Below are 22,558 nucleotides of genomic sequence, written 5' to 3'. Positions count from 1 at the left end.
CATGGTCGAGCGGCTGTTCATAAGCCACACATAACGCTAGTAAATGCGAAACGACGGCTCGCTTGGTGCAAGGAGCGTAAACACTGGAAGATTAAACAGTGGAAAAACGTTGTGTAGAGTGACGAATCATGGTACACAATGTGGCGATCCGATGGCAGGGTGTGGGTATGGCAAACGTCCGGTGAAAATCTGCCAGCGTGTGTAATGCCAACAGTAAAATTCGAAGGCGGTGGTGTTATGCTGCGGTCGTGTTTTTCATGGTGGGGGCTTGCACACCTTGTTGTTTTACGTGGCACTATAACAGCAGCACAGGCCTACATTGATGTTTTAAGCACCTTCTTGCTTCTCACTGTTGACGAGCAATTCGGGGAAGGCGATTACACCTTTCAACACGATCGAGCACCTGTTCACAATGCACGGCCTGTGGCGGAATGGTTACACAACAATAACATTCCTGCAATGGACTGGCCTGCACGGAGTCCTAACCTGAATCCTATAGAACACTTTTGGGATGTTTTGGAACGCCGACTTCGTGCCAGGCTTCGCCGACCGACATCGATACCTCTCCTCAGTGCAGCACTCCGTCAAGAACGAGCTGCCATTCCCCAAGAAACTTTCCAGGTATCCCTGCGAGAGTGGAAGTTGTCATCAAGGCTAAGGGTGGGTGAGCACCAAACTGAATTCCAGCATTACCGATGGAAGGCGCCACCAACTTGTAAGTCATTTTCAGCCAGGTATCCGGATACTTTTGATCACATAGTGTATATTCTGAGACTTTTACTACTTCAGAAGATGCATAAGTGCAGGACTGTGGGCCTAAGTATAATTGCGTGTATTTTTTTTTATGAAAATATGGGTCTTAGTTCTACTTAAAACGCGTCAAAGCCATCCATGCTAGGGTAACTTCACGTCTTTCCATGCGATTTTCGGGGTTGAACTCTGCTGTTAGCTTGAGAATGGCACCTCGCATTTTGCATAGACTTCAAGTATGACTAATAAATACGTACTGTACGTGCGAGATAACCTTGGCGTTTAGTTATCGATGCCTTTGTCTATGTCTCTGCTCCGTTGCTGGGCACTGGACGATGGCAGCCCGCATGAGTGCACATGAGCAATGGCGGGTGGGGATATAGAGCCATATGTGTCAAGCAGAAGGGAAGGGACTTGCTGGGAGAAGTGTGGAGAGGTCCAGTTCTACCCAGGATGTGTGAACGCTCTATTGGGCCGCAGATAGCTGGAAGGTAGAGGCCTAGCCTTTGGAATGTTGCTGGCGCCATCACGCTGATTTGAGTTTAACTGCGAGCGGCACAATCGTTAGAGGATGCAAGCCTTCTCGGAGAACTATTATGTGCCTGTATCGTAGACTTCATGGTGAGCCATTTCCTGTAATGGATAATAACTTTGACGTGTGGTCCACCACATCCTGGTTCCTTTAGGAAGAAGCTAGTATTTGTGGTTATTCCTACGATATTGTGTTGTGTGCAAAGACGCTCATTTGTATTTTTGTACCAGGCTGTGTTTAGCTGATTTCGTGGACACACAGTCACGCTTTGCGGTAACTGTAGATTGTAATTTGAATTTTGATTCCATTCCTACTTGTCACGTTATTGTCTAGTGTGACTTGGTTGATCGTGTATGCAAGTCAGCGCTGAGTGTTAAAATTTTTCTGTAACCTACTTGTCTGGTGTATTACGTAATCAGTGTTTGTCAGTCTAATTTTATTTATTGATTCTTTGTATTTTATTAGAATAGTGTTTAATTCTGCTTATATGTATGTACGTTTCAGATCAGATTAACTATTATTGAACATTTTGTCTGTTTAATTAAAGAGCAAATCCAGAAAGGAACCTCAGTGTATGCTTCAGTTGGTCTCTGAGCGTTCGTCAGATCCTTTTTGACAATGCAAATTTCTCGTACAACTGTGGAAAACATATCTATTTTTGTAAATACTTTTCGGAAATCGAGAAATACTGCATCTACCTCATTGCCTTCATTTATGGCTTTCAGTATGTCATATTCTAACAGCCCCCTCCTTCCCGGGATTGGCGAAATTACAAGTTAACAATGACCGTGAATTATGAATTTTGACCCGTGTCATGATTATTCAAATGGTTCAAATGGCTCTGAGCACTATGCGACTTAACTTCTGAGGTCATCAGTCGCCTAGAACTTAGAACTAATTAAACCTAACTAACCTAAGGACATCACACACATCCATGACCGAGGCAGGATTCGAACCTGCGACCGTAGCAGTCGCTCGGCTTCAGATTGTAGCGCCTAGAACCGCACGGCCACTCCGGCCGGCAATGATCATTCCGCGGGAAACAGGAGACGTTATAACTTGATCGTTATTGAATGACTAATTTCATTCAATAACGATCGGTAAATGAAATAATGGAAATAATTTGGAAATAAATTTTGCCAGTGGAAATTTTGCCGAAAGAAATAATTAAGTTGTAAAAGCAATTATAAAAAATCGGTCGCCAGCTCAACTGATGAGCGACAGTACTGTTAAGTACGTGAATAATTGTGTCAAAAATAAAGTTTACCTGTTTGTAGCGCAGCACGTGGAACGGGAACTTTTACGTAAGTGCTGTGTCAGGCTCAGTAGTCATATAAAATAATGTCATAACAATCTAACTACACTTAAACATTAATGGTTAACTTTCAATAACAATTTTGATAATTATTTTGTTCATAATTTGTCAGCTAAGTGCAATGCTGACAACACAGATAATTATCTATCGAGATTTTGAATAATGGACTGCCATTCTGCCTTTAAAATTACGTACTTTGCCCAGTTTAATCTACTGATGATGAAATATGTTGCCAATAATTGATTAACTATGTTTTGAATGATAATAATTCATTAACTGGGCGATTGTCAGGTGGAATAAGCTTTCTAGTTTCATGAAATATCCTTGAACTAACTTCAGCTGAATATGCATTGAAATAAATCTTAATAATCAAATTTACTCCTTCAGTCTATTACTAAGTTACTACGGTTGGCGTAAGCTTATTAAGTGCAAAAGTTAACTACGATAACCAATCGTTCAAAACAGTCTGAAATTTACTCTTCACCGTCTATGCAAATGATTTGATAATTAACTTATTTTCTCTTGATAATGGCGTGACACACTCGGTTCAATAAGGTAAAGATCGGAAGGAACCTACTTGGTATTACTGTCGGGTGGAATGTAACTGCAACACTTCGATTATAAAGTGCTTGTTACGAACTGTTCAACTTCAGAGAAAAGCACAGTCACTGGCAAGCCTTCTACAATTTTATCCTACGAAAATTACGTAGATCTTACTTCCTTCGTTGTCGGTGGATCGACGGAGGTCCACGGCGGCGACACAATGTGGCAGCGGGCTTTTACTGTTGCGACTTGGGCCCACAATGCGCTTCACATATAAGCCCTCGTTTCTTCAGCATTATGCCATCCATAATAACTTGCCCGGCCATGCTTCCAGATATGCCAACCATTACTTTCCCGTCGTAATTAGATCCACACAATAGCCGTTGGATGTAACACAGCTAGGAATAGCAGCACTCGTACGTCTTACTCCTAGCACGGCGTCACTGCTACTACTGCCCGCTGGCGCGCTCCCGCGCCCAGCGGCACGACAAAACAATCTCTCTGACTTCAACGTTAACTAAATATGCCCTGACTTGCCAGTGTTATTACATAATTTAAACATGGTATTTACAGTACATATTTACACTAGACAATACATCGTATACAAACAGTTTCATGTGTTAAGTAAGCGAAAAAATTCATAGGAAGGACTGCGTTGTAGCGTCACAATATGATGAAAGGGCGAATCAGTTTTCACACGATCGATGTTTTCGAAATCTTTGCTGGTTGGTATGGAGTAGGCCATTCTCTTCGAGATACCTCATCATGTTTGAGCTCAAAAAGTGTTCTAAGATACAACAAATTTGCGGGAAGGTTATTAGACGGTAGTTTTGTGGATCAGTTCTGCTATCCTTCTTGTAGACGGATGTGACCCATGCTTTCTTCAAGTTATTGGGCACAGACTTTTGTTCGAGGTATCTATGATTGATTGTAGTTAACAGAGGAGCTAACTCAGCTACAGTATAAAATTTAATTTGGATTCCATCGGGCCCTGAGGCTTTTCTCAGTTTTAACGAGTGGGTAAACTCGTTACTGACTGCAAATGTTAAACATACAATTTCTCGTAAGACAGGAGGTATTGCTTTAAATTATACTTTAAAAAAAGTGAGTGGAATAACATCTTCGGTTGATTGTGCGAGAAACAAGCATGGAAATAATTTGTTTTGACATCGGAAGTGCTATGTACGGCTCGACAATTTTCATTTGAATGAGACACGTAATTGGCTCATATGAAGATCGATTTTCTACGTTTTGCTTTCCGTTTTGAACACAAGGTTGCTTACACACTTGTTGTAAAATGGTTCAGATGTTTTGAGATGCAATATACACTGATTTCCAGGACTCAACATTGTACTGTACTTCATTTTATGCAACCTATTGCATGTGTGAAAATAAATTTTTGCTCTGCATTCTATGACCGGGAGGCCTTTTCTGGCAGTTCGGTCTCATCCTGTTGTTGTTATTCATTTAGCACCACCCAGGAGGCACGTGTGACTTGGTGTCTTTCACGGACGCGAGTAACCTTACCCCCCCCCCCCTTTTCAACTTATATATTTATGACCTACCAGCCACAACCTCAAGGAAATTCATATATGCTATGACATCTTTTAACCTAGAGCTCCAGTTTCACCACTGCTGAAAGCACATTAACTGCCGACATGGAAATCCTGGACACATACTTCAGGAGATGGTGCCTCCGCCTAAACCCTCAGAAAACTTTTACTTCAGTATTCCACCTACGGAACAGACACTCCGACTATAAACCAGAAGTTAAACTCCGAGGGCAAATATTGAATTACTGCAGCACACCAAAGTACCTCGGAATAACACTCGATAGGTCCCTAACTTTCCGACAACATCTCTCCAACGTGGCCGCAAAGTCAAGACCCGTAATAATATCATTCAGAAGCTTGCTGGTTCCCCCTGCGGTTACAGCGGTCAAACGCTAGGATCAGCTGCTTTGGCGCTATCATACTCTGTCGCTGAATACTGCTGTCCAACTTGGATGAAAAGCGCTCACTGTAGAAAGATAGGTGTGAAGCTCAACTAGACAATGCGACTTATCACAGGCTGCATACGTAGCGCTCAAACTGCATGGCTACCAGTTTTAAGTAACATCCGACCTCCAGCTCTACGAAGATCAGATGCTCTCCTGAAGATCATTCAGAAGAACCCCCAGCTACTAGTACACAGCAATATATTAATAGCAGAACATAGCGTCTGAGGTCAAGAAAACCACCTTGGCGAACTGCACAAGATCTTGAAGCCTCCGACTTTAACATCAACGAAGTATGGAGAAGTCAGTGGGAAGAATCGTCAGTGTTCAACGGTCATCTGGTTGAGAAGCCTTCCATGCGAATTCCAGGTTTTACACTCCCCAGACGCCAGTGGAGAACCATCAACCGCATCCGAACAGGACAAGGGAACTGCAGATATATAAAGCACAAATGGGGCTGGGAAACATCTCCAGATTGTGACTGTGGAGCTGTCCTGCAAACAAAAAATCACATTGTTGCTGAATGCCCGAAATGATCCTTCGGGGGATCAATAAATGACATCCACCATGCATCACCTGAAGGACTCAACTGGATCAACAGATTGGACTTAGAAATATAAGAACTTGTGTAATGTGTACATTGAACCGTGGATTTAATCTTCAAAGAATATTCTTAAAATTTTATTTTATTTACTAGCGATTCATCAAGAACATTAACACATTTAATCACGATATGTGAGCGTGGAAGTAGTTGCCAGGGAGTAACTGATGAAATCATAATCAAATTGCTTTTAACAAATGGGAATTTTATTCCTTAAAACTTTTTTTTTAAGAAACAGATTTAAAGCAGAAAGCGCCCTCTAAATATCAAGTTACAATTTATTCAGAGGCAGAAAGAAACAAATTTTTGAGTGTATGAGCTTTCGGGCTGAGAACCTTGCCGCTCCCTTTTGACACGGCCGTAGTCACGACCGCTCACATCAGCCTCTGAAAGACTACACTGGTGCAGATCTTCAACACACCAGATCACTTTAAACTAAAAGCTTTAACAATTCACACAAGCACACAAACTATGCACCCCATAGTAGGGATGGAAATGGTACGAAACACTAAAATTAAAAGATTAACTTGCCACCGAAGGTGCAAACTTGATTTTAACTTCTAAGAAAAGTCTTACGGTGGCAGGGTGACAACTTTATATAATAAAATGACCATTTAAATAAAAGCCCTTGAAATGCAATGTTATATAAAATTATACAAGGTTGGCCAAACGAGTTAACATGCTCTACAGTACACACATACCGCCTCTCAAGACGATAGGCAAGATAAAAACATATTTCAGGAACTAGGCCGTTACACTCCAAGAAATAAATTCGTTAATGTGGTGTCACTGCAAGACACCACACTTGCTAGGTGGTAGCTTTAAATCGGCCGCGGTCCATTAGTACATGTCGGACCCGCGTGTCGCCACTGTGTGATCGCAGACCGAGCGCCACCACATGGCAGGTCTAGAGAGACGTACGAGCACTCGCCCAGTTGTACGACGACGTTCCTAGCGACTACACTGACGAAGCCTTTCTCTCATTTGCCGAGAGACAGTTAGAATAGCCTTCAGCTAAGTTAATGGCTACGACCTAGCAAGGCGCCATTTGTACCATTGCATGTGTCTCAAGATAGCCTCACTTGTATCATCAAGAATGCTGTATACCAAAGGACGATATAAAAGTTAAGTGTTCTAGTAGCTACGTTCTTTTCTTTATCACATTCATTACGAATCCTGTTCCAGACTTCGCGCCAGTCGGCGTGTGTGTACGTGTGCCCTTTCGGCTACCCGTCACTGTGGACTGGCTGCCTTGTCAGTCCACTACAGTTAACACACCGAATCCGACAAACATAACAGAGGCAGCTCCGAACGATAGACATACTAGCACTCCGACCGACAATTTGACCGATTTCCAACCGTCATATCCAACTGCACAAACAACTGAGAATATCGGCCGATGTCGAGTAAACCAAGATACCTACATCTTCTAACTCGGCCTCACCAAGATCAAGGCATCAAACACTACTCAGGACAAGTTAAAAGAATACAGGAAACACAAGTCACAACTGTCAAATCACTATGGAAGAAGGCTGCGGGTTCTAGAAAACAACACACACCATTTGTTATCACACGCGTGAACGGCTGAGGAAACAACAATCCACAAATAACGAACAAGTCGTAACAGTCGAGATTTAAAAAGAGTAACTAATTACTCAACTTGAGGATCCTGCTTCAGAGGAAAGTGAAAAGTCGCTCTCGCAGCTAGCGCCTACAAATGCAACAGCGCGTGCCCGCCGCCAAAAGCCCCGGCCTGGCTTCGCGCTGTGGGGACTGCGTCGCTGCTCAGTTCCAACGAGCCGGCCGCGGTGGTCTCGCGGTTCTAGGCGCGCAGTCCGGAACCGTGCGACTGCTACGGTCGCAGGTTCGAATCCTGCCTCGGGCATGGGTGTGTGTGATGTCCTTAGGTTAGTCAGGTTTAAGTAGTTCTAAGTTCTAGGGGACTTATGACCACAGCAGTTGAGTCCCATAGTGCTCAGAGCCATTTGAACCATTTTTTTTTTTTTTTGAGTTCCAACGAACCAACAAGGTCCAACCACATCCCGACTCGGAAAATGGTGTTCATCCTGAGGATCCAAGACATCGTCGACTAAGACGACCGGCCGAGCAAACGACCAGCGGCAGCTCGCTTTCGCCGACAGCGGTTCCGGTGAATACTAACACCATACGGACCCGACTGTTGCTGGCTGCCAACTCTTCCCGACTGATGCTGGTGTCAGTGCTCAGCAGACCACATGTCGCCATCCGACGGCCAGCCGACCGATCCACCAACGGCCATCCGTCTGCGTCGACCACGGTCCCGGCGCGTACTTGCACCGTGCGGACTTGCCTGCTGCTGACTGCCAACTCGTCCAACAGTGGAATAACAACGAATCCGTCTTACTCCACAACCCAACAGCGACTGAGACTTAGAGCCGATTGTCTAACATGCGAGTGTCTGCCTTCCGACTGTCTCTGTCGACTCACTGCACCAACTCCCAGACTCCCTGTCGAGCTCATAGCACCCCTTAAATGCACATGAACAGGCTACCTTTCCCCTTTCCCACCAGAGGAAGACACCGAAGCTGCGATTGTCACAGCGGCGCCACCACCATAAATGGAGGGTGACTACCTCACACTACGCGCTACGGCGCGCTCTTCAAAACAGCAACTTTTACCACAGCTCAACATAATTTAGCATACATAATGATTTGGACATTTGATTCTGTACCTGTATTTTGCTTGTCATTTCTTACACTGTATACTCTTAAAATTATGTATTTTATCCAAGCTCTGTATCATCATACGATAAATAAATAAAATAAAATAAATTTTTTGCGGAAACATTTACCATTTCAAACCAGTTTAGTAGCTATATCCCTCTATGCAGCGGCCTTCTCCAAAATATTCTTTTTGGGACAGACTGGCGCTCGCTGCGGCGGCTAGCATGTCGCCGGGGCGGGAAGACCGCCTTTGTGTGACCTACACGATTTCAACGAGGCGGGCAGCCCGCCGCGACTCGAGGTCGCAGACCGCGTTCTGTATGGCCAGGGCTTCAAGTGCCGCACCTGTTTGGGTGTGGTGGGCGTCTCCCTTGACTGTGGCTGTGCCTAGAGCGACCACAACGGCAAAGCATGCCGTGCGCCGACGGTGTTTTGCTGTTCGACAACTGCCGCAACCAAAACTACACTGAGGTGACACAATTCATGGAATAGCAATATGGAAGTATACAGATGGCGGTAGTATCACGTGTACGTGGTATAAAAGGTCAGTGCATTGACGGAGCAATCACTTGTACTCAGGTGATTCATGTGAAAAGGTTTTCGACGTGATTATGGCCGTACGACGGCAATTAACAGATCTGAGCACGGTATGGTAGCTGGAGATAGACACACTGAACATTCCATTTCGGAAATCGTTAGGGAATTCAATATTCCGAGATCCATACTGTCAAGAGTGTGTCGAGAATAGCAAATTTAAGGCACTATCTCTCACCACAGACAACACAGTGGCCAACAGCCTTCACTTCAGGACCGAAAGCAGCGCAGTTTGGTTCATAAATGGCTCTGAGCATTATGGGACTTAACATCTGTGGTCATCAGTCCCCTAGAACTTATAACTACTTAGACCTAACTAACCTAAGGACATCACACACATCCATGCCCGAGGCAGGATTCGAACCTGCGACCGTAGCAGTCGCGCGATTCCGGACTGAGCGCCTAGAACCGCGAGACCACCGCGGCCGGCCAGCGCAGTTTGCTTAGAGCTGTCGGTGCTAACACACAAGCAACAATGCACGAAAAATAACCGCAGATATCAATGTCGGACGTACGATGAACGCATCCTTTAGGACATTCCTACGAAATTTGGTGTTAGTGGGCTATGGCAGCGGACGACCGACGCGAGAGTCCTTGGTAACAGAATGACACCCCCTGCAGCGCCTCTCCAGGGTTCGTGACCATATCGGTTGGACCATAGACGAGTCGGAAACCTTGGCCTGATCGGAAGAGTCCCGATTTCAATTGATGAGAGCTAATGGTAGAGACTTTACAGAATGAGATTTTCACACTACAGTGGAGTGTGCGCTGATATGAAACATCCTGACAGTTTAAAACTGTGTGCCGGACGGAGACTCAAACTCCGGACCTTTGCCTTTCGCGGGCACGCGCTTTACCAACTGAGCTACCCAAGCACGACTCACGACCCGTCCTCAAAGCTTCAATTCAGCCAGTACCTCGTCTCCTACCTTCCAACTTCACAGAAGCTCTTCTGCGAACCTTGCAGAACTAGCACTCCTGGGAGAAAGGATATTGCGGAGACATGGCTTAGCCACAGAACAGCTTCTGTGAAGTTTGGAAGGTAGGAGACGAGGTACTGGCAGAATTGAAGCTCTCAGGACGGGTCGTGCTTGGGTAGCTCAGTTGGTAGAGCATTTGCCCGCAAAGGTCCCGAGTTCGAGTCTCGGTCCGGCATACAGTTTTAATCTGTCAGGCAGTTTCGGTAGAGACTTCAGTTGTGAACGACGTACTGTACAAACTGGTGGTTGCTCCACAATGGTGTGGGCTGCATTTACATGGAATAGACTAGGGCCTCCAGGTCCTCCGGTCCAAATGAATCGATCATACCGTTCATTGTCAGGAAATGGTTATGTTCGGATACTTGTAGAGCATTTACAATCATTCATGAACTCCATTTTCTCAAACAGCGATGGAATGTCTATGGATGGCAATACGTCATGTCACCGGGCCACAATTGTTGGCGATTCATTTGAAGAACATTCTGGACATTTCGCGCGAATGATTTGGCTATCCAGATCGCCCGATAGTAGTCACACTCAACATTTACGGGACATAATCGAGAGGTCAGTCGTGCACAAAATCCTGCACCGGCAATATTTTCGCAGTTATGTACGGCTGTAGAGACAGCATGGCTCACTATTTATCGATTTATCGAGCCCACGCCATGTTGCGTTACTGCACATCATCGGGCAAAAGGAGGTCCGAAACGATACAAGGAAGTAGCCTATGACTTTTGTCACGTCATTGTATATTGTTAGGTATCTCCAGAGACATAAAATTGCTCTTATATGCACTGTCTGGAAGGGGTCCCCGCTTCGATTCCCGACCGGGCTGGGGATTTTCTCTGCTCTGGACTGGGTGTTTGTATTGTTCTCATCATTTCATCTTCATCATCCTCATTCGTGACAGTGGCTAGATTGGACTGTGTAAAAACTGGGGCGGGTGCTGATGACCGCGCAGTTGAGCGCCCCACAAACCAAACATCACGGTCTGGAAGGTGAAAATAAATTCTAACAAATGTAAAACAATTCTGTTTATTACGAACTTCAGTCATGTAAACAACCAGCCGAAAATACTCCTATTGGGGAACAAACAATGCGAATATGTTCCTGTTTATTTAAGAGATTCGGACTGAAAACTGGGGTACTAGCTGCCTCATTCTGTCTTTCTCAGCACCATTAAAAATGTTCCCAAAAATGTTGACATGTAAACATACTCGCACTCTTTGTACCATGCAGCTCATTTCCCTCTCCCACAAGCTCCCCTAACTGCACCTCTTTCACACCCACTACTTCATCGCTGTAAGTTGCAGTACTTTCTCCTGTCTCACAGCCACAATCTCTTTCGTTCTGTCCCACTTTTACTGTTTCCCCTCTCTATCACTGTCTCTCTATTGCTGCTACTATTTCGTTCATTCATTCATTCCCACTGCCACTGTTTCTTCTCGCTCTCACTATCTCTCTCTTCCTGTTTTTCATTGTCATAGACTCTGTCTCTCGTTATCACTGGCTCTCAATCAGATCCACTCTCTCCTTATTTTTATTCATGTCCCATTGGCACTGTCACCTTCACTCTTTCCCTAGACCTGTTACGTCACTGTCAGCTACGAATATGTTCCACTACCAGGTGTCGCTCTCTGTCTCTGACACTGCCGTTATCTCCTTCGCTCTTTCTGCAGCACAACGACTGTCTACTATCTTCCAATATTTATTACTTCTCCTTCTCTTTCCCGTTGCCACTGTCTCTTTCTCTCTCAGCGTAGAGAAGCACCAATATGTTTTGGGGAAATTTTTAAAGGTGCTGACTATGGTAGATTCAAGTAACTGATTCCCCACTTTTCAGTCAGAGTGAAACTGGAGCCTATTCGCATTTTTCTTTCTTCGATAGGAGTATTTTTCCGGTGGTTCCCTACTTCTCCCTGCTGCAAAAGGTCATGTCACTCATATGAGAAGAAATTTATTGGTTAGTAAAATTTGATAATTTACGTACATGAAAAGGAAATAACGCAAAACTCATTCTACACCTCAGACAGGATGTTAAGTGCAAAATGTCTCGCATGTGGTTCACTACTACAATATGGGCTTCCCAGAAACCGTATGATAGTAACGGAGAAACTTTACAGCATATTTCTCCGTGCTACGTCACTTTATAAACTACGTTTTCGCTTCACACAGGAATATAAGTGCATATTTTACGTGCATAAGTAAGGCAAATTTGAACCTCTGTGTTTCGGCAGCGGATAAAAATATCAAGAAAATTTTAAAGTTTCTTTAAGATCTGGATCTTAGGAATGCATCGTAAAAATTTCATCCATTTACTGTGCACAGCCTTTTTGTAATCTGCGAGTCGATTTTGATATGAAGAACGGTAGAAAACTTCTTTCCATGTTTCCTGAGGAACCGTCCATGAAGTTACGGTGCCTCCACAAACCCTATAAGGACCACCGTAGACCACATCATACATAAAGGCAATCAACCGAATTGTTTCGTATGCCTAAGCTGGAGGAAGTGTATAATCATCATACTATGACCCTGTACTGTAAGACAGTGACACTAAGACGATCCTTCTGTTGAGTATACACATATTCCGCAGCCCAAGGGCTACCCAAAACACATGACTGTATCTTTCTACTGACTGAACTCCAGGTATGAGCCCTGGAAAACTTTCGTTTTTGTGCGCGACGTATTGGAACATATTAGCATGCTGTTCCAAGAGTACGGATTGATGGCACGTCCATGACTTGGTGCGACTCACTCACATACGTTCGACTTAATACAGCCAAAATAGGCTGTCGACTGGGATGTCGTACATAACCAATGCAGTCAAAAAGGGTTATGGCCTATTATATCTATTTTTTTAGTAGTGTTATCAATCTGACTGGTTTGATGCCACCTCAGCCCCCTCCCCCCCCCCTCCTCCACCAAGACTTCATCTCAGAGTAGCGCTTGCAGCAACCTCTAGTACAATGGAAGTTATTCTTTTATTCTCTCCTTCTTGTACGTGTTTGCCAGATTCTTTCCCACATCAGTTCTATGATGAACCACCTTGTTTTTTTCTCTTATCAGTCCATCTAATTTTCAACATTCTTGTGTGGCACCACATCTCAAGCGCTTCGATTATCTTTTTTCTCCGGCTTCCCAACGGACCGTGGCTCATTCTATACAATCCTGTTCTCCAGACGTACCTTATCGGAAGGTTCTTTCCAAATTAAAGCCGATGTTTGATACAAGCAGACTTCTTTTGGCCAGGAATATGGTATTTGACTCTGTATATCCTCCTTGCTCCGTTGTACATACGTTATTTTTCTTCCAAGATAGCAGAATACCCTCTCTTCTCCTATTTGGTTGCCCCCAATTTGGTAGGGGCGCATCTCACTTGGATGCAAGGTGTGTTACATAAGAAATTTCCTGGCAGATTAAAACTGTGTGCCGGGCCGAGACTCGAACTCGGGAGCTTTGCCTTTCGGGGGCAAGTGCTCGTGTGTTAGATGTCCAGTTTTCTGACAATAGTGGTACACAGACGACGGCGACGACATCCAGCTGCATTCCCGTAAGTTTTTTTGAGGAGGATCTGTTACTTGATCTGTTTGGCTTTAGAAAATGTAAAGGCACCAGACGGGCTGGTCTAACCTTGATCTTGACAATGGACTCAAGACATAAGAAAAATCAAAACATCTTCATCACATTTGTCAATCTAGAGCTGTACATGCTCTATCAAATTGAACTGTCATAAAACGCGAAACTTTTGTGCGCCGTCGTATTTCCGGCCATTTTGTTTGGCTAGGAGATGTTAGTAACGACCCCTTCAATATCTGCAGACAATACCAAAATTAATTAGTCAACGCACCCCGCTATTCTGCCAACACACGAATAGGCAACACTTACCTGTACCATCAGTCTGCCGTATCACTTAACCAAAGTTCATAAAATTTCGTTCAGAAACGAATTATTCTAACCACACAGTCATAAATTCATTACGGTAAGACCTCGAAAACTCTCTTCGCAAAATCCGCAAGATGAGTCGTTTTTGCCATGAATTCTGAATGTCAGTTATCGCATATTCCCGGCATGCTATCAGCTGGAGCTGATATATTTATTTTAGTCTATAGTAGCAATTTTTTATCTTGTCTGCTTCTCAGTAGCGAAAATAAAAATTGCGAATATAGACTGAAGAAGTTTTATCAGTTACCCGATTATGGAATTTGTTTTCTCTCGGACAGCTCTTGGGCAGTTTTCTTGTGATTAGTATGGGAATTAGAGTTATGGACTTGACTTCCTTGGGACATTTCTACACCAAACTACTTTTTAGTCTGTGACGACTGTGATGCCAAGGGCGCATCGTTATTTGAATCAGTAGTCGTTTGTACAGAGTTCCTGATGTTCCTGAGCAGTGTAGGGCTCGCGTTGATGCCGTTCATAGCCTGGCATCTTGTAATAGCGACAGTGGGTTTTCTTAGTGTGTTAACTGGTGCCACTACGTTTGCTCGCCTCGTCTGTCCGTGAGTGGCAGCAGCAGCGCCTATTGATAGCGCGTACTGTGGTACCGCCTTTGGAGCAGCCTCTAGTATTTCCGGGTCGTCGTGTGTTGATGGAGTGGAGTTAGGACGGAGCAGCAGTGAGGTCCGGACAGCCAGTACTCTCCCAACCGCTGACGACACACATGCACTGTCGAGTAGTGTAATTTTCACTGGTGTATGTGTGTCCGCCCGTCGAATTGACCTCATGGCAATAGGTTGTCAGTCCACGATTTATACTGGGATCTTTCCCGTGCCTGACTTGAGTGGGGATCCCCGATGGTTGGTCGTTTGGTCGGTCGTCGCAGCGGACGACGTGCATTTGGTCTTCTGGCCGCTTCTGGCTTCTCGGTGTTTGTGCCGACTTATAATTCTTCTGTGTTGTTTCACAGTGACTGGTTGTAGCATTGTGAGTTGTTGGTGGAATTGTTTTCCCGGATCCGTGTGTATCTTGTGGTTTTGAATGAGCAATTATTTTAATGTTGTCTACGTACTGGATTTGGTGAGCAGTTGCGAACGGACATCAGTTCGGTTGGGGCGCAGCAGCGAACGGGTCCGTGCAGCGCGAGGGCAGGCCGGGGCCGCTGGCGGCGTGCTGCCACTGCCGGATCGAGGAGGGGTAGCTGAGAGTCAACTGCCTTGGTCGGCGGGTTGTTGCCCCCAGGGCCGCTGAGCCTGGCGGCAACGAGTGAAGTGTTTCGAGGCGGTGAAATATTGCAGCCGTCTTTCTCTATTTAATTTAGTACTATTCTTATTAGTGAAGTGCAACCAGCGGTATTTTCTGCCTTGTGGCCGCCAACGCCTCATGTACCTGCCCTGGAGGTTAGCGCACTTTTCCCGCAGTGTACCTTTATTCATCGTGTTGATGCTGTCCAACACGGCGTGTAGTTCGACAGCCTCTTGTATTGTACTGTGCATATTTTCTGGGAGGTCTACCTTGGTTCTAGTGTTTCCTTCGGCCTTTGATGTTTTGTGAAGACGTAGTGCTGTCTGTCTCTTCGCCCTTCTCTAAAAATATTCCATCGTTGTGCCGGTGATCGGACGTTAGGCGGATTGGTTAGGCGGTCGGTCAGCGCTTAAGCTGCCCCTAGTATGAGTTGCCATCCTGTTACGTGAGTACAATTCTTGGCTGCCTGTCTCACCTTACCTTATGTTTGAGTTACCTTCCCAGGCCGACCCTTGGACCACATGCTGAGAACCGCTTGTCCTGATTCCTTAGATTGTGATGTTTGTGTTAAGGATATTTGTTATTTCCTAATTATTGTTGGTGTGGCCTTCAGCCGAGCAATAATTTCACTTCTTTCGTGATAAGGCCTTCAGCCATGTTACAGTAAGTTATTTAAGCAAACTTGTGTTAAAAGCAAGGTATTTATTTTGTAGGTCCTATTTGGAATTGTTCTTCTGACTTCAAATTCAGGCCTTCAGCCGTTTGTGATTTGAAGTTGTGTGTGGCCTTCAGCCTAGCAATAATTTTACTTCTTCATAATAAGGCATTCAGCCGTGTTACAATCAGCTTTTTTTAAAGCAAACTTGTTTTAAAAGCAAAATATTTGTTGAGATGTGTGCTATTTGGAATTGTTCTCCTGACTTCCATTTCAGGCCTTCTGCCGTTTGTTGTTTGAGGTTATTGTTTGTGGCTATCGGCCCTAAAATTGTGGAATATTTTTTTCTTTGATAAGGCCTTCAGCCGTCATACAGTCAATTGTGTGTTTTTTAGAGTTTGTTTTAAAATTTTAATTTCTTTAAATAAAGTTTATGTATTTGTTGTGCAACTGAGAGTAACTGATTACGGCCCCGTTCACAATCGTAACCTTATCCTGCCCCATCCTGAGAAACCAGTTCTCAGTGCCATTATAATGAATTGTATTTTTATCTGCTTGAAAATTAGCATCTCGAAAACGAACACTCCTATTGCTACAGCCACCTCTTCTCTTAGTAGCAAAACTATGTTTCATGTTGCCTCTTTGCAAGTTATCTTGTTATTATTATGTACATCACGACGTCTATAAATTTTCTCGCTGACGCTTTGGGAAACAATTTGACAGATGGACCAGACTGGAAACAGGTACAAATACGTTCAGCGTGCGTTAGAAATGTCTCTGAAAGTTGAACTATGGTCTTCTTGCAGAAAGTTATATCTCTATTACAGGTTTGTCAATGAAGAAAGCAGCTTAACCCCGTACAGAATGGGATTATCGTGCATGAAACCGACAATGAAGGTCGGCCATTATCTCGAAAGAATTTACGAAGCTTCCTGAGGTATGTCGGACCGGGAACCCATCCTGCGACATTTGACATTCGCGGGTTAAGTGTTCTACTTACGGAGCTATCGAAGCGTGACACGTGACCCGCCTTCACAGCTCCACTTCCGCCAATATTCCTCCCACGCGTTCCATATTCCACAGAATTATTCCTGAATTTCTTGCGGAACTGAACATCCTGGAAGTAAGGATGTAACAGAGAAATGATTAGCCACAGGCGAGGGGACTGTTGCCAGGAGGAATTTTCACTCGGCCGTGGAGTGCACACTGATCTGAAACTTTCTGGAACATTAAAATTGTCAAATGGACCGTGACTCAAACCTACGAGCTTCACCCGTCCCGGGATAGAGCTCTATCGACGGAGCCGTAGAAGCACGATTCATGACCCGCCAACACAGCTCCGCTTCCGCTAGTGCCTCTAGCGGTAGCTTTGGCGGCAAAAATCCCATGTTTCAGTCTCGGCCCGATACATAGTTTTAATCTGCCAGGAAGTTTAAAAATTCATCCTGTAAAATAAATTATACCCATTTACTGTGGGCACACATATACACAATGTACACTGATCAGCCAGAACACTATGTGTGGTGTCACAGCCAGACACCACACGTGCTAGGTGGTAGCTTAAATCGGCCGCGGTCCTGTAGTACATGTCGGACCCGCGTGTCGCCACTGTGTGATCGCAAACATAGCGCCACCACAAGGCATGTCTCGAGAGACTGACTCGAACTCAGCCCAGTTGTACGGACGACAGAGCTAGCGACTAGACGTACGAAGCCTTTCTCTCTCATTAGCCGAGAGACAGAATAGCCTTCAGCTAAGTTAATGGCCACGAACTAGCAAGGCGCCATTAGCCTTACAGTGATTGTAATTAGAGTCTCACTTGTGTTCACCATAGAGATGTACAAGAAGACATTAAAGATAAGTATATGAGAAGCTCCGTTCTTTTCTTCATAGCATTAATTACGTATCCTGTTCCAGTACTTCACGCCCGTCTGCGTTAGTCTCGCGTGCCCTTTAAGCCACCTCTATCTACAAGGTGTTGGCCCAGCTGCCGACACATCACTATGACCATTTAGCTAGTAGCCAGTATGTCTACCTTTGGCACGGGTAACAGCGTCGACGCTTCGTGACACGGAAGCAATGAGGCCTTGACAAGTCGCACATCTGCACACACAGATTACTTAATTCCCATAAATTTCGGAAGGGGGGTAATGAGGTCTGAAGCCACATTCAATCACATTCCAGATGTGTCCGATAGGGCTCAGAGCTGGTGAGTTGGGGGGCCAACACATCAGGTGTAACACGCTACTGTGTCCCTCGAACAACTCCATCACACTCTTGACTTTTTCACATGGCGCATTATCTTGGTGAAAAATGCCACTGTGTCAGGAAAAATGATCGTCATGAAGGGGTGTACGTGGTTTGCAACCAGTGTACAATATTCTTTGGCCATCATGATACTTTCCAGGAGCACCACTGGACCCGTGGATGCCCACGTGAATGTTCCCAAGCGTATAATGGAACGCCGCCAGCTTCTCTCCGTCCCACATTACAGGTGTCAAGGAGCTGCTCCCCTGGAAGACGACGGATTCACCCCCTCCCATCGTCGTAATGAAGGAGATATCGGGATTCATCAGATCATGCAAAGCTTTGCCACTGCGCCAACGTCCAGTGCCGATGGTCACTTGAGTATTTCAGTCGTAGTTGCCAATGTCGTGGTGTTAACACTGGCACATGCAAGTGTCGTCGGCTGTGGAGACTAATCATTAGGAGTGTTCGGTGCACCGTGTGTTCAGACCACTTGTACTCTGCCCATCATTAAAGACTAATGTAAGCTTCCCGACAGTTCGCCGCTTGTCGTGTTTTACAAGTCTGCCCAGTCTACGACGTCCGACATCTGTAACGAGGTATGGCCGTCCCACCCCGCGACGTCTGGACGTGGTTTTACCTTCGTTTCGTCACGTGTTGAAGACATCCCAGTACTCCTGGAACACCAAATCTGAAATGCTCGTGCCGAGCCTCTGGTCCATCACAATCTGCCCAAGCTCAAACTCAAGTAGATTGTGCACCTTCCCCACCCTACACAAGAACAGCTCGCTCACTGATAGTACATGTACTGTTCGTGTGTCTGACTGGCAACTGCGGTAAATGGCCGCGCGTTGTGAGGCGCCATGTCACGGATTGCACAGCCCTTGCTACCGGAGGTTCGAGTCCTCCTTCAGGCATGGATTTGTGTGTTGTTCTTAGCATAAGTTAGTTCAAGTAGTCGTCCGCCCCCGGTAGCTGAATGGTCGGTCAGCGTGACGGATTGTCAATCCTCTGGGCCCGGGTTCGACTCCCGGCTGGGTCGGGGAATTTTCTCCGTCCAGGGACTGGGTGTTGTGCTGTCCTCATCATCATCCTACCATCCTCATCGACTGCAGGTCGCCGAAGTGGCGTCAAATTGAAAGACCAGCACCTGGCGAACGGTCTGCCCGACGGGGGCCGTAGCCATACAATTAAATAAAATAAGTAAGTTCAAGTAGTGTGTAAGTCTAGGGACCGATGACCTCAGTAGTTTGGTCCCGTAGGAATTCATACACATTTGAACAGTTGACTGGCAGTTATCCCTCACTGGGTTACACTGCTATCCCCTGGAAGGGTTTATTTTGATGATAGGTTCCGTGGCTACAATGCTATGCTGTAGTATGTACAGCTACAGTATAAGAAGTGACGCCGTTAGGTGAGCTCGTTGCTGACCTGTGATGAGGACGGCGCGCGACGGCAGGTCGTCGAGGAGCCGCAGCGGCCTCAGCTTGTCCAGGGCGGTGCCAACCAACCAGACCAGCAGCGATGCCAGCACCACGGCGCCCACCCACTGGCACACCGCCGCCAGTGCTGCCAACATCACTCCTCCTACTCCAGCTACAACAGGAAGAGCATGAGAACACGGTCTCCGTCACCGTTTGCGGCACTGAGCAACTACACGCTGATACACGAACGGTTCAAATGGCTCTAACCACTATCGGACTTAACTTCTGAGGTCATCAGTCCCCTAGATCTTAGAACTACTTAAACCTAAGTAACCTAAGGACATCACACACATCCATGCCCGAGACAGGATTCGAACTTGCGACCGTAGCAGCAGCGCGGTTCCGGACTGAAGGGCCTAGAACCGTTCGGCCACAATAGACGGCGCTGATACACGAAGAGAGACTAATGCTAAAGCGAGAGCGTTACTCGACAAAAAAGCCGGTGACCCGACCAGTGCGGCAGCACCGTCATCTTGACGCCCGAGAAACAGGGAGGGGAAGCAGGAACAGCTTTTGTATTAAACCAAGTTGTCTTAAAGTAGAAAGAGCAATAATTTTCTTTAAATCAAATTCAAAATTAGCGCCCAATCCTTAGCAGTGGACCGCTGTCACATACTACACGTCTACACACAGATGTTTGCGTAGCGCTCCGATTAAACACTAAAAGCCACTCCTTTGCGACTGTGCTCCTCGTATGCAATCAGCCATAATTGGACGTGTATGAATGCACGCTTCGCTTGATTAAACCACATATTGCTTTCACTACAATACTTAATTTTTCGTAAAAATCGATTACGCGTTAAGTCACACAAATCTTAAGCCTGTAAATTCAACTAAATACTTAGGCATTACAAATACAAAAAACCTAAATTGGAACGATCACATAGATAATATTGTACGTAGAGCAAACCGAAGACTGCGATTCATTGGCGGAACACCCAACAAGTCTACTTAAAGAGACTTTTTACATCACACTTGTCCGCCCTATTCTGGAGTATTGCTGTGCAGTGTGGGATCCGCATCAGGTGGGACTGACGGATGACATCGAAAACGTTCAAAGAAGGGCGACTCGTTTTGTATTACCGCGAAACTGGGGAGATAGCGCCATGATACGTGAATTGGAGTCAATCAGCAGTTTTCTCCTCCGATTGCAAAATGGCTCTGAGCACTATGGGACTTAACTTCAGAGGTCATCAATCCCCTAGAACTTAGAACTACTTAAACCTAACTAACCTAAGGACATCACACACATCCATGCCCGAGGCAGGATTGGAACCTGCGACCGTACCGATCGCGTGGTTCGAGACTGTAGCGCCTAGAACCGCTGGGCCACATCCCTCCGATTGCAAAAACATTCTGTTGGCACCCACCTACATAGGGGGAAATGATCATCACGATAAATAAGAGAAATCAGGACTTGCACAGAAAAATTTAAGTGCTCACTTTTCCCGTGCGCCGTTCGAGAGTGAGACGGTTGAACACAGCTTGAAGGTGGTTCATTGTACCCTCTGCCAGGCACTTCATTGTGAATAGCAATCACTTAGACGTAGATGTAGGTGTAGATGTAACATGCCTTTCCACAAAATACATAGTCACGTTTACACATGGTCCGAGCACGGGGCTCACAACCCGAACCACACGCCACTGTTAAGCACTAATGGAGGACTGGGTCACTTACTTCGATTGCACATAATTCATTAAGGTCAATCCAACACACTTATTTCAAATAACATAAATGAAGTTACATTTGAATCTGTCTGACATTAAACAGGAATTAAAAAAACAATTTCAATATCAGCTGATTTAGTGTGTGAAGCGCGAGTTAAGCCAATAACCAGGTAAACTAAACAAATCAGCGTAACTCAAAAGAAAGAGAAAAACAAAATTGAATCAATACACCCCACTGACAAATATCCAAAAAACCTTACAATACTACTCAAAAGAATACACTGAAGTGGGGAGCAGTCATTCACCCGACAGAACACTTCAAAATGAGTTCAATAACACAGCTGCGTGCCCCAGAAAACAGCAAGATATTAAATGCACTTCATTTGACGAATAACAAATACTCATTAACATTACCCCACTCCTGCTTGAACTGCAGTGTCCCAAAGAAACAGACTCTTATTCTGCAAGAACAACCTTTTTTTATATGTTTAAATTACAGCATTAAGGAATTCCAAAATATGTCCAATCGAAACCCCCCCCCATTCAGTTAAGGCACACATCATTCCCCTTTCTAGGCGGAGGCTGAGACAGAAACACAGAATGCCACAAAAACACAGTTTTGCTGTGAAATCTTACAGGACACCCGGAAGCAATAACAGACAAGGGGTCGGCACCCACAAATAACACAGGCTAAGAGTCAGGCTGGGAGCACATCCTACGAGAACTTGTTCACACTATGCTCACCACAAACTGTAGACATTCCGGACGAACATCCGCTTGCGGTGGCTGCCAGAAGGACGAAGCAACCAACAGGCCCACGGCGTGCTTCTCACACAGGCATCTCAATTTGTACAAACATCTAGGCCAACACCAACTGCCGCGCGGGATTAGCCGAGCAGTCTCGGGCGCCGCAGTCATGGACTGTGTGGCTGATCCCGGCGGAGGTTCGAGTCCTCCCTCGGGCATGGATGTGTGTGAGTTTGTCCTTAGGATAATTTAGGTTAAGTAGTGTGTAAGCTTAGGGACTGATGACCTTAGCAGATAAGTCCCATAAGATTACACACAACACCAACTCCGGACTCCCCTCTCACTGCGAGGCTTGTCACAGTTTATATGAAATGCCTCCCAGGCAACCAGTAACCGTCGCAGGAGTTTCACGATTAGCAAACAGCCCCAGCGTAACAGACATCACACGTGTGCTTACGCCCGAGCCAGAACTGCCCGAGTCTCACCGGCCGCCCCAAACCGACTGCCTCTCGCAGTCCCGCGCGCCCCAGCCGAAAACGCAAAGATAATAATGCCCGGGGACG

The 22,558-nt window shown here is 45.5% G+C and overlaps 1 protein-coding gene across 1 annotated transcript in view; it reads right to left on the bottom strand.

Annotated features, from left to right (window-relative positions):
- LOC126222920 (estradiol 17-beta-dehydrogenase 2-like) overlaps window positions 1-22,558 on the bottom strand; it is a 189,705-nt gene that overhangs the window by 128,518 nt on the left and 38,629 nt on the right. The window contains exon 2 of the mRNA XM_049942193.1: window positions 19,528-19,692. Coding sequence (XP_049798150.1) covers window positions 19,528-19,692 — 165 coding nt within the window. The remainder of the gene's footprint in view (window positions 1-19,527; window positions 19,693-22,558) is intronic.

This window comes from Schistocerca nitens, chromosome 1 (genome assembly GCF_023898315.1).
Source record: "Schistocerca nitens isolate TAMUIC-IGC-003100 chromosome 1, iqSchNite1.1, whole genome shotgun sequence".
Classification (NCBI taxonomy): Eukaryota; Metazoa; Arthropoda; class Insecta; order Orthoptera; family Acrididae; genus Schistocerca; species Schistocerca nitens.
Note: the sequence above shows the minus strand (reverse complement) of the source record. Positions and strands in the feature narration are given on the sequence as shown.